General features: G+C 45.0%; 1 protein-coding gene across 2 annotated transcripts in view; it reads right to left on the bottom strand.

Moving 5' to 3' along the window:
* Window positions 1-12,823, bottom strand: part of wu:fb13g09 (multidrug resistance-associated protein 5) — a 51,976-nt gene that overhangs the window by 23,785 nt on the left and 15,368 nt on the right. For both annotated transcript variants that reach the window (XM_021561518.2, XM_036943149.1), the window contains exons 6-13: window positions 11,766-11,939; window positions 10,474-10,621; window positions 5,727-5,875; window positions 5,453-5,560; window positions 4,945-5,307; window positions 913-984; window positions 557-681; window positions 194-266 (exon numbers count right to left, since the gene is read on the bottom strand). In XM_021561518.2, coding sequence (XP_021417193.2) covers window positions 194-266; window positions 557-681; window positions 913-984; window positions 4,945-5,307; window positions 5,453-5,560; window positions 5,727-5,875; window positions 10,474-10,621; window positions 11,766-11,939 — 1,212 coding nt within the window. The remainder of the gene's footprint in view (window positions 1-193; window positions 267-556; window positions 682-912; window positions 985-4,944; window positions 5,308-5,452; window positions 5,561-5,726; window positions 5,876-10,473; window positions 10,622-11,765; window positions 11,940-12,823) is intronic.

Consider the following 12,823-nt stretch of genomic DNA (forward strand, 5'->3'; position numbering starts at 1 on the left):
CTCTCACACAACACCACAATACACCCCATCTATAAATGCATGTACTACTTACTAGCCTGTTACATGGTAAATACACTATACCAAAGTAGCAGAAAGTGTAAGGCAAATGTATTGTCCAGAATGTCCAGAATTGTCCAGAGTTCATATTGAGAGCATCTCCAGCAGAGAGATGTAATAGCGGTCTGATACATACCTCAGTCATATCCCCATAGGGCAGCTCTGTCAGATCAGGAATCAGGCAGCAGGCAGAGACCACAGCATTATACCTAATAAGGAAACACAGCCAAGGACATGACTTAACATGAGAGGGAAACACAGTCATGGTCCAGAGAAATGAGTAAACCATGAGTTAGAAATGAGCCTTTGGCCCTTCTGAATGTGAAACTATCAAACTATGACATCCAAACGTGACTGGTCATAGACTACAGATGAAAATGAGCCGTCTACCTAAATCCAGCACTAAGACACCTCTAAATGGTCTGCGTTGTTGCTTTCATTGTGTACTGTTCCATAATAAATGCCTCAAAAGTCATAAACACAAATCAATCAATCTTACTTGTCTTCGTCGTATTCTTTTCCGAACAGGATGTTCTCTCTCAGTGAGTCATTGAGGATCCAGGCCTGTTGAGCCACATAGGCAAAGCCGCCACCGGCCGCCACATTGCCCTCCAGCAGGGTCATCTGTTGCACACCAGAGATAAGACTCATGTTAAAACATACTAGAGGTAAAGCTGACCTGGGCTTTCACGAGAGGGAAAATACTTGAACTGCATTTGATTGCCTGGTACAACGGAACAGTCACAAAAGTGCAAAAATCAAGCTTAATCAAACGCACCTCAAATGCTTTCCAGTCTGGTTTGTGGGGGAATCCCCCAGTAAGCTGGTTTGAAGGCCAATGATATAGAACCTCACCTGTCCCAGCAGAGCAGACAGCAGAGAGCTCTTTCCGCTCCCCACAGCTCCACATATTCCTACCAACGCCCCCTGCAGATCAGAAGGATACCAGGGAGTATTGGTATGGATTTGAAATTGAAACACTCAGTCCATTTCAAAAGGAAAGAAGTTGCTGACTCCCTCCAATTGTCTACTCTTTCAGTCGTTCTCTTTATGAGTTGTGCTACTATAATCAAATGTGCCTGCATGCTAAATCCATTTATCTGTCCAGTGCCGGTGACTCAATGCTTTAGAGCAGTGGTATTCAAACTTTCTCCATTTTTTCCACCAGAATTTCAGATGACACCATTTTTTGGGGCACACATTTCTAGCAACCCCACCCAAAATATAATGACACAACCTTAAAAATCTGTACATTTTGTGGACCCCAGGAAGAGAAGCTGCTGCCGCAAAAGCTAAAAATAAAATTCTCATATTGGAATAAAAAATATATACAGTACCAATCAAAGGTTGACACACCAACACATTCAATGGTTTTTCATTATTTAAAAAAACTATTTTCTACATTGTAGAATAATAGTAAAGACATCAAAACTATGAAATAACACATATGGAATCATGTAGTAACCAAAAAAAGTGTTAAACTAATACAAATATATTTCAGATTCTTTAAAGTAGCCACCCTTTGCCTTGATGACAGCTTTGCACGCTCTTGGCATTCTCTCAACCAGCTTCATGAGGTAGTCACCTGGAATGCATTTCAATTAACAGGTGTGCTTTGTTAAAAGTACATTTGTGGGATTTTTGTTCTTTCTTAATGCGTTTGAGTTCCTTCTTAAATCCGTAGTGTGCTGACAAGGTAGGAGTGGTATACAGAAGATAGCCCTATTTGGTAAAAGACCAAGTCCATATTACGACAAGAACAGCTCAAATAAGCAAATAAGCAAAGAGAAACGACAGTCCATCATTACTTTAAGACATGAAGGTCAGTCAATACGGAAAATTTCAACAACTTTGAAAGATTCTTTAAGTGCATTCGGTAAAAACATCAAGCACTATAATGAAACTGGCTCTCACGAGGACCGCCTCAGAAAAGGAAGACCCAAATTGCTGCAAAGAAACCACTACTAAAAAAGGACACCAACAAGAAGAGACTTGCTTGGGCCAAGAAACACAAGCAATGGACATTAGACCGGTGGAAATATCTCCTTTGGTTAGATTAGTCCTAATTTGAGATTTTTAGTTCCAACCGCCGTGACTTTGTGAAACGCAGAGAAGGTGAACGGATGATCTCCACATGTGTGTTTCCCACCGGGAAGAATGGAGGAGGAGCCCAGTGGGGGTGCTTTGCTGGTGACATGGTCTGTGATTAATTTAGAATTCAAGGCAAACTTAACCAGCATGACTACCACAGCATTCTGCAGTGATACACCATCCCATCTGGTTCGCGCTTAGTGGGACTATCATTTGTTTATCAACAGGACAATGACCCAACACACCTCCAGGCTGTGTAAGGGCAATTTATTATTTTTTTTACCCCCTTTTTCTCCCCAATTTTGTGGTATCCAATTGTCGCTACAACTGCCGTACGGGCTCGGGAGAGACGAAGGTTGAAAGTCATGCGTCCTCCGATACACAACCCAACCAGCCGCACTGCTTCTTAACACAGCGCGCATCCAACCCGGAAGCCAGCCGCACCAATGTGTCGGAGGCTACACCGTGCACCTGGCAACCTTGGTTAGCGCGCACTGCGCCCGGCCCGCCACAGGAGTCGCTGGTGCGCGATGAGACAAGGACATCCCTACCGACCAAGCCCTCCCTAACCCGGATGACGCTAGGCCAATTGTGAGAACTCCTTCAAGACTGTTGGAAAACTATTCCAGGTGAAGCTGGTTGAGAAAATGCAAAGAGTGTGCAAAGCTGTCAGGGAAAAGGGTGGCTACTTTGAAGAAGCTGAAATATATTTTGTTTATCACTTTTCTGGTTACTACATGATTCTATGTGTGTTATTTAATAGTTTTGATGTCTTCATTGTTATTCTACAATGTAGAAAATAGTACAAATAAGAAACAAAAAAAAACTCTTGAATGAGTAGGTATCCAAACTTTACTTGTACTGTATACAGTTGAAGTGGGAAGTTTACATACACCTTAGCCAAATACATTTAAACTCAGTTTCACAATTCCGGACATTTAATCAGAGTAAAAATTCCCTGTCTTAGGTCAGTTAGGATCACCACTTTATTTTAAGAATGTGAAATAATGTCAGAATGATAGTAGAGAAAATGATTTATTTCAGCTTTAATTTCTTTCATCACATTCCCAGTGGGTCAGAAGTTTACATACACTCAATTAGTATTTGGTAGCATTGCCTTTAAAATTGTTTTACTTGGGTCAAACATTTTGGGAAGCCTTCCACAAGCTTCTCACAATACGTTGGGTGAATTTTGGCCCATTCCTCCTGACAGAGCTGGTGTAACTGAGTCAGGCTTGTAGGCCTCCTTGCTCACACACGCTTTTTCAGTTCTGCCCACAAATGTTCTATAGGATTGAGTCCAGGGCATTGTGAGGGTCACTCCAATACCTTGACTTTGTTGTCCTTAAGCCATTTTGCCACAACTTTGGAAGTATGCTTGGGGTCATTGTTCATTTGGAAGACCCATTTGCGACCAAGCTTTAACTTCCTGACTGATGTCTTGAGATGTTGCTTCTATATATCCACATACTTTTCCTATCCTCATGAAGCCATCTATTTTGTGAAGTGAACCAGTCCCTCCTGCAGCAAAGCACCCCCACATGACGCTGCCACCCCCGTGCTTCACAGTTGGGATGGTGTTCTTTGGCTTGCAAGCCTCCCCCTTTGTCCTCCAAACATAACCATGGTCATTATGAACAAACAGTTTTATTTTTGTTTCATCAGACTAGAGGACATTTCTCCAAAAAGTACGATCTTTGTCCCCATGTGCAGTTGCAAAGCGTAGTCTGGCTTTTTTATGGCGGTTTTGGAGCAGTGGCTTCTTCCTTGCTGAGCGGCCTTTCAGGTTATGTCGACATAGGACTCGTTTTACTGTGGATATAGTAACTTTTGTACCGGTCTCCTCCAGCATCTTCACAAGGTCCTTTGCTGTTGTTCTGGGACTGATTTGCACCTTTCGCACCAAAGTACGCTAATCTCTAGGAGACAGAACGCTTCTCCTTCCAAAGCGGTATGACGGCTGTGTGGTCCCATGGTGTTTATACTTGCGTACTATTGTTTGTACAGATGCATGTGGTACCTTCAGGCATTTGGAAATTGCTTTCAAGGATGAACCAGATTTGTGGAGGTCTAGAACTTTTTTTCCTGAGGTCTTGGCTGATTTCTTTAGATTTTCCAATGACGTAAAGCAAAGAGGCACTGAGTTTGAAGGTAGGCCTTGAAATACATCCACAAGTACACCTCCAATTGACTCAAATGATGTCAATAAGCCTATCAGAAGCTTCTAAAGCCATTACATCATTTTCTGGAATTTTACAAGCTGTTTAAAGACATAGTCAACTTAGTGTATGTAAAACTTCTGACCCACTGAAATTGAGAGACAGTGAAATAATCTGTCTGTAAACAATTGTTGGAAAAATGACTTGTGTCATGCACAAAGTAGATGTCCTAACCGACTTGGCAAAACTATAGTTTGTTAACAAGAAATTTGTGGAGTGGTTGATAAATGAGTTAAATGTATGTAAACTTCCGACTTCAACTGTATATATTTCACATCAACAAATAACCTTCAAGTCATTACATTTTCATATCTGATCAATATGAAAGAAACCAAAAAATACATTAACTAAATACAAATAAATAAAATTTTCTAAAAAAAATCCCCCCCAGACCTTGAACACCACTGCTTTAGTGTGTGTGTGTGTGTGTGTGTGCAGGTTTGCATGTGTGCGTGCATGCATATATTTGTCAATGTGTACAAGCATTTGTGTAGGCTTGTATGAATGTAAATCAGGGTTGTTTTGTGCACATGTGAATACACCTGTCTAATTGATGGTGCTTGTTCGAGCAGTTTACCTTCTTGACGCGCAGATCGATGCGATGTAGGGTTTTGTGCAGCGGTGGGCGGATGATGGAGCTCTGGGTAGAGGAGATGGTGCTCTGGGGGCTCTCCTGTTCCATGTGGGTAAGGAGACTCTGTCCATTGGGACCCTCGTTGTTTCCCTTACCCTCTTCTGCTGTGATATACAAGCTCAATTTCTCCTTGCGCAGTACTCGATGCATTCCACCTCTCTTGCACTGCTTCTTGGGGACGGGGGTGGCTTTGGCGGGAGCTTTGGCCTTCTCCCAAGCCAATGTGGCGCACCGGAACTCCACGGCGTTCATCGGGTCGTCCGTTTTGGCCAACACAACCTCTCGGTCCTCCATCAAGAAGAGTCTCTGTTGACATATGATATACTGTATGATATATGGAGAAGAGTAATGAATGTACATGTCTATTTAGAAGTGCTATGCTGACAACAGTCCACTGAACGCTACAATCATTCCCAATTTTGTACAACAATCTCGTCTGTCTTTCAATTACCTGAAATCGGTTGACTGCCACAGAACCCTCTGATAATGCTCGTACAGCCAAGGGCGTGACTTTGAGGGCAAAGGTCATGGAGTTGAAGACTGCAACAACAGTAAAGGCCTGAAGGGAGCAACAAAGTGGTCAAGTAATTTCACATTTAGTGGAATTCCACATATTTAAAAGCTACTGGGGAGCTTTCTATTGAAACAAACAAAAAAAGCTACTGGTAGATATTGAAGTCACTTGACTCTTGAAAAGTTAGTGACAGCTGAGTGGAGGGGTTTACCTGGGCAGCAGTGAGGTCAAAACCCAGGGCCATGTGTAGAGTGAATGTGCAGACACTGGCGATCACCACGACGATGGGGGCCACGCCCACTGTGAGGCTCTGAACACAACCAGCCCTCTCCAGTATCCTCCTCTCCTCAGATCGCACCGCTGGGGGGGACAGAAAGAGAAAGCAACAGAGAGCGAGCAAGGCAGAGAGCGACAGAGAGCGAGCGAGGCAGAGAGCGAACGAGGCAGAAAGAAAGAATGAGCAACAGAGAGAGGAAGTGAGCGACAGAGAGAGAGAGCGACAGAGAGAGAGCGAGCGACAGACAGGCAGAGAGAGCGAGCGACAGACAGGCAGAGAGAGCGAACGACAGACAGAGCGAGCGAGCGACAGACAGAGAGAGCGAGCGACAGAGAGCGAGTGAGCGAGCGAGCGAGCGACAGACAGACAGAGAGAGCGAGCGACAGACAGACAGACAGAGCGAGCGACAGACAGACAGAGAGAGCGAGCGACAGACAGAGAGAGCGAGCGACAGACAGACAGAGAGAGCGAGCGACAGACAGACAGAGAGAGCGAGCGACAGACAGACAGAGAGAGCGAGCGACAGACAGACAGAGAGAGCGAGCGACAGACAGACAGACAGAGACAGAGAGAGCGAGCGACAGACAGAGAGAGCGAGCGACAGACAGACAGACAGAGCGAGCGACAGACAGAGAGAGCGAGCGACAGACAGAGAGAGCGAGCGACAGACAGAGAGAGCGAGCGACAGACAGAGAGAGCGAGCGACAGACAGAGAGCGAGCGACAGACAGAGAGCGAGCGACAGACAGAGAGCAAGCGACGGAGAGCGAGCGACAGAGAGAGAGCGAGCGACAGACAGAGAGCGAGCGACAGACAGAGAGAGCGAGCGACAGAGAGCGAGCGACAGAGCGACAGAGAGCGAGCAACAGAGAGCGAGCAACAGAGCGCGAGCGACAGAGCGACAGAGAGCGAGCGACAGAGAGCGAGCGACAGAGAGCGAGCGACAGAGCGACAGAGAGAGCGAGCGACAGAGAGCGAGCGACAGAGCGACAGAGAGCGAGCGACAGAGCGACAGAGAGCGAGCGACAGAGCGACACAGAGCGCGACAGAGCGACACACAGAGAGCCACAGAGCGACACACAGAGCGAGCGACAGAGCGACACACAGAGCGAGCGACAGAGCGAGCGAGCGGCACACAGAGCGAGCAACAGAGCGAGCGAGCGGCACACAGAGCGAGCAACAGAGCGAGCGAGCGGCACACAGAGCGAGCGACACACAGAGCGAGCGACACACAGAGCGAGCGACACACAGAGCGAGATAGCACAGACAGAAAATAGACAATGAGCTCTTGTATTACCACTGTAGAGTCTTTCAGGAATTTACGCCTGGCACTGTACAGTTATATTCAGCCCCAAACAACATTAGAGAGAGTCCCTTACAGTCATGGCCAGAAATAAGAGAGACAAGTTGGGCCTCGCGGCCATAAATGGTATGAAATGGACTTTTAAAATTGTGGGCCATTGGCAGTTGTCCAAGTCAAGTGGCTTGTCATCCATGATTGTGTACATCTTCTAAATGCATGTGTTGGCTGCTTCATTCAACAGTCCATTCAGTGCACTCTGGCTCCAAGCAAAGGTTTCTTTCTAACACAGCCAAGGCTACTACGTGCTCCAGGAAAGCTATAACATGACTGCACTCCTCCTAAAACACATTTCATATTATTCTCCAGGGACTCACAGCAGTGTTGTTGGATTGCCTTTGTAGAAGCTGCTACATATACAATGTATATTTTATCAGCAGGTGGAATAGGGCCATATACTAACACTAACTGAAGAGAACGATATCAGAACTCCTGATATGAAACTCGATAGCCCTTAAGATGAATGTCCAATTAATGATCATAATAATAGGTATTATCACTATTATCCAAACAGCGGGCTGTTATGAGGATATGAGTCCAACCTGGCTAATTACAGTCATGATTAAAAGCACCACACGTTTCTTATCCACAATGTAAGGCAGAGCCTCGTGAGAAATGTCCCCCCTCCCTCTCTAATTCTTCAATCTCCTCTAAGTGGAACAACCCTCTGCAGGTCTTAGGTATCAAAGAGCTTTAAACGCTTTTCAAATTAAACTTTGGGCGCAGTGATCCAATCAGGGCTTGTGTAATGTGGGAAGGCATGGAAGGAATCTCAGCCAATGGAACCTAACGGGAATGGAGTTGCCGGGTCAATTCCGGGGATGAATCTAATTTGAATTGATGATTGGAGGATTTGAACTAATGGATTTCAGGTAATGGGTTGAATTTCCTAGACTGACTGGAATTGAAAGAGAATTGTCCTAACAGAGAAGAAAATGTAAATAAAGTCAAATAAAGGAAGTACGAATTTGAGAGGCGCATTCTCAGCTGGAAATAATCACTCTAACCCAGACGCAAAAACAGGAAGTGAGTATTATGATTTTTGCTGTGTCACTGGGCCAGTGCTGTAAAAATGATGACTGCTGAGTTACTGGCCCTGTAACATAAACATGATGATTGCAGAGTCACTAGCCCCTGTACCATGATGACTGCTGACTTATTGGCCCCTTGTCATAAACATGATGACTGCAGAGTCAATGACCCTGTGCCATGATGACTGCAAACTCACTAGCCCCCGTGCCATAAACATGATGACTGCAGAATCACTGGCCCTGTGCTAGAAACATGACTGCTGAGTCACTGGTCCCTTGTTATAAACATGATGACTGCAGTCACTGGCCCTGTGCTAGAAACATGACTGCTGAGTCACTGGCCAGTTGTCACAAACATGATGACTGCAGAGTTACTGGCCCTCTGTCATAAACGTCATGACTGCAGAGTTACTGGCCCTGTCATAAACGTGATGACTGCAGAGTCACTGGTTTCTTGTTATCAACATGATGACTGCAGAGTCACTGGCCCTTTGTCACAAACATGATGACTTATGAGTTATCAGGTTTATAGCTTGGGGCCAGTTGTCACAAACATGATGACTGCAGAGTTACTGGCCCTCTGTCATAAACGTGATGACTGCAAAGTTACTGGCCCTGTCATAAACGTCATGACTGCAGAGTTACTGGTCCCTTGTTATAAACATGATGACTGCAGAGTTACTGGCCCTCTGTCATAAACGTGATGACTGCAGAGTTACTGGCCCTCTGTCATAAACGTGATGACTGCAGAGTTACTGGCCCTTTGTCATAAACATGATGACTGCAGAGTTACTGGCCCTGTCATAAACGTGATGACTGCAGAGTTACTGGCCCTGTCATAAACGTGATGACTGCAGAGTTACTGGCCCTCTGTCATAAACGTGATGACTGCAGAGTTACTGGTCCCTTGTTATAAACATGATGACTGCAGAGTTACTGGCCCTGTCATAAACGTGATGACTGCAGAGTTACTGGCCCTCTGTCATAAACGTGATGACTGCAGAGTTACTGGCCCTCTGTCATAAACGTGATGACTGCAGAGTTACTGGCCCTCTGTCATAAACGTGATGACTGCAGAGTTACTGGCCCTGTCATAAACATGATGACTGCAGAGTTACTGGCCCTCTGTCATAAACGTGATGACTGCAGAGTTACTGGCCCTTTGTCATAAACGTGATGACTGCAGAGTTACTGGCCCTCTGGCATAAACGTGATGACTGCAGAGTTACTGGCCCTCTGTCATAAACGTGATGACTGCAGAGTTACTGGCCCTCTGTCATAAACGTGATGACTGCAGAGTTACTGGCCCTCTGGCATAAACGTGATGACTGCAGAGTTACTGGCCCTCTGTCATAAACGTGATGACTGCAGAGTTACAGGCCCTGTCATAAACGTGATGACTGCAGAGTTACTGGCCCTGTCATAAACGTGATGACTGCAGAGTTACTGGTCCCTTGTTATAAACATGATGACTGCAGAGTTACTGGTCCCTTGTTATAAACATGATGACTGCAGAGTTACTGGTCCTCTGTCATAAACGTGATGACTGCAGAGTTACTGGCCCTCTGTCATAAACGTGATAACTGCTGAGTTACTGGCCCCGTGTCATAACATGATGACTACTGAGTCACGGGCACTGTGCCATAACATGATGACTACTGAGTCACTGGCCCCGTGCCATAACATGATGACAACTGAGTCACTGGCCCCGTGCCATAACATGATGACTACTGAGTCACTGGCCCCGTGCCATAACATGATGACAACTGAGTCACTGGCACCGTGCCACAACATGATGACTGCTGAGTTACTGGCCCTGTGCCATAACACGATGACAACTGAGTCACTGGCCCCGTGCCATAACATGATGACTACTGAGTCACTGGCCCCGTGCCATAACATGATGACTACTGAGTCACTGGCCCCGTGCCATAACATGATGACAACTGAGTCACTGGCCCCGTGCCACAACATGATGACTACTGAGTCACTGGCCCCGTGCCATAACATGATGACAACTGAGTCACTGGCCCCGTGCCATAACATGATGACTACTGAGTCACTGGCACCGTGCCACAACATGATGACTGCTGAGTAACTGGCACCGTGCCACAACATGATGACTGCTGAGTCACTGGCCCCGTGCTATAAACAATATGACTGTGGTCTGGTGTTTATCCTCACCAAGTGACCTGACCAGAAAAAAAACAATACAAGCCCAGTGTGTGTGTGTGTGTGTGTGTGTGTGTGTGTGTGTGTGTGTGTGCGCACAAGTGTTACCAAACACTCACTGTGGATGTTCTGAGCGAAAGCGTTTTCCAAGCAATACATCTTGATGAACTTGATACAGCCGAGGATCTCATTCATGAGCCTCACGCGCTGGTCAGTCACTAAAACACACTTCTTACGAAAATACGCTGTGAGACGTGAAGCCAGCATCTGTCCCGGATAGAGAGAAGCAAGAAAATAAGTAACAGAGGAGAAATGTGAGTGTCGTAACAGGGAAATGAAGGCAGACAGTCTACATCCCAATGTTTCCCCTAGTGCACTACTTTAGAACAGAGCCCCATGGGCCCTGGTCAAAAGTAGTGCTCTGTATAGGGAATAAGGTGCCTTTTGGGATGCAGAGACAGCCCTATTGCATCAGCTGTACGGCAGGGTTACTGCAAGGAACAGGCTATAAACGGCTTCCACATCAAGGCAAAGGTCCCCAACAGGCAGGCTCAGACTGAAGCTAACTCAATTGAAAGACTAACAGCAGCAAAGTCGACAGGAGATTGGCAGGCGGAGAGTTTTGGGGAAGTTGAAGTGCAACTCCACCACAATTTCATTATCTCCTGCACAATACCAGTGTCAACCTATGTGAAAACAGTGCAAAACTATGTTTCGTAGAAACAAATCAAGTTTGAAAAAAGTTGTACCCGATGACATCCTCGAAAGTTAAAACATTATATAAACAGTGATTTTCAAAACACAGATTTGCGGTGACATGGGGAGCAAGAAAATACCCTCCCTAGAAATCCGTTGCAGGTTTTGAAAATCACTGTTTTTTAACCTACCCTGTGATGCCACAGAGAAGCCCTTTTTAGGACCTTTTTTCTTATCTTTTTAACCACAGATCATAGAAGCAAGCTGTTTTCACATGTGTAGACACTGGTTTACTGCTGGAGATGAAGAACATGAGATTGAAAAATGGCAGAATCGCCCTTTAACTTCCCCAAAACCCTTTTAAGGGGAATTAACAGGCTGTGCTGTAAAGGATAACGGTCTGTGAAGTGAAGGACGTTCACTTTAGTTCTACAGTTACGGGGAAATATGATGCAGTTCATCACTAATACTATAATCAGGAAAGACAATTCATGAATGATTAAGTGCTGAGAATGAGATAAGTTCAAAGGAATCATGCTCCAAGTAACACTGCTGTCAAAATAATGTTTACTTTCATAGTGTATTCTTTTTTCAGTAACTAAAGCTTTGTTCCTAACTTTCCTTTAGACATCGGTTCACATTTTTTCGTTAGTCAGCACTTTTGTTTTCCATAAGGTGTGCATTCCTTTGTTAGGAGACATGGAGGACTTCCTACCATAGCAGGGTAGAAGAAGATGAATATGGCTGATCCAACCAGTGCAGTGGGTCCCAGAAAGTAAGCAGTGTAGGACAGACCCAGGATGCCAACCAGCGGGCCCCCGGCCAGCAGACAGCCCACTGAGACTGCCTCGTATACCCGCTGGCCATCGCTGGAGCAGATGTTGATCAGCTGTAGGGAGGGACATTGACACAGAACGTTAGTGGACACATTGAACAGACCATTTACTTTACAAGGACATAGTGAGTCAAAGAGAATGAAATTAACCCACAGAATCCTGAAATGTTGCAATGAGAATAAGCTACAATAGTAGAGCATGGACAAAGGGCTGAGACATTGGCACGACAGAGGATTTTATTTTTTCATTGAAACAAACAATCAAACTAATACAATGGAGTTATTTGTTATCTGAGACACACCTACAATGTAACCACTAGAAGTGCATTTCACTTTCAGAACTGAAGGCAGTGTCTGTGGGGTAGGGTTGCACATTTTGGGGAATATTCAGAGGTGGAAACTTTCTGTGGGAATTAACGGGAATATATGCAAATTAGTATTAATACCATTTAAATGTAGATGTTTTTTTGCATTGGATATATTTACCATATCATATGGAAACAGAAACCTTTATCATAAGTAGACATAATTGCAAATGATTAAATCCTTCCAATAGAAATAAAAAACTATTTAGTTACAAATTTAACTTTAATTAAATGAGTTGACTCTTCACATGGGATGATTTCATTGAACCACAAAAGGGAATATTGAATGATCCCCAATGATCCATCGCATCTCCCAAAAACTTTTTCAACATACATCTGTAAAACGATAGTCTAGAAACTAAAGCGGTGGTTGTCTTCCTCTCAGGCTTTCATGTCTTCTACCTGGACCTCCTCAATGTCCACCTCTTGAACATCAGGTCTCAGTCTCATCTTCACTGTCACTTTCCAACCTTGTTGAGGATGGCTCGTTGTCAGGCTCAAAAAGCCTCAAATTTGCCCGGATGGCCACCAATTTCTTAACCCTTGTATTGGTCAGCCGGTTGTGTGCTTTGG

The sequence above is a fragment of the Oncorhynchus mykiss genome, chromosome 14, assembly GCF_013265735.2.
Source record: "Oncorhynchus mykiss isolate Arlee chromosome 14, USDA_OmykA_1.1, whole genome shotgun sequence".
NCBI classification, from domain to species: Eukaryota; Metazoa; Chordata; class Actinopteri; order Salmoniformes; family Salmonidae; genus Oncorhynchus; species Oncorhynchus mykiss.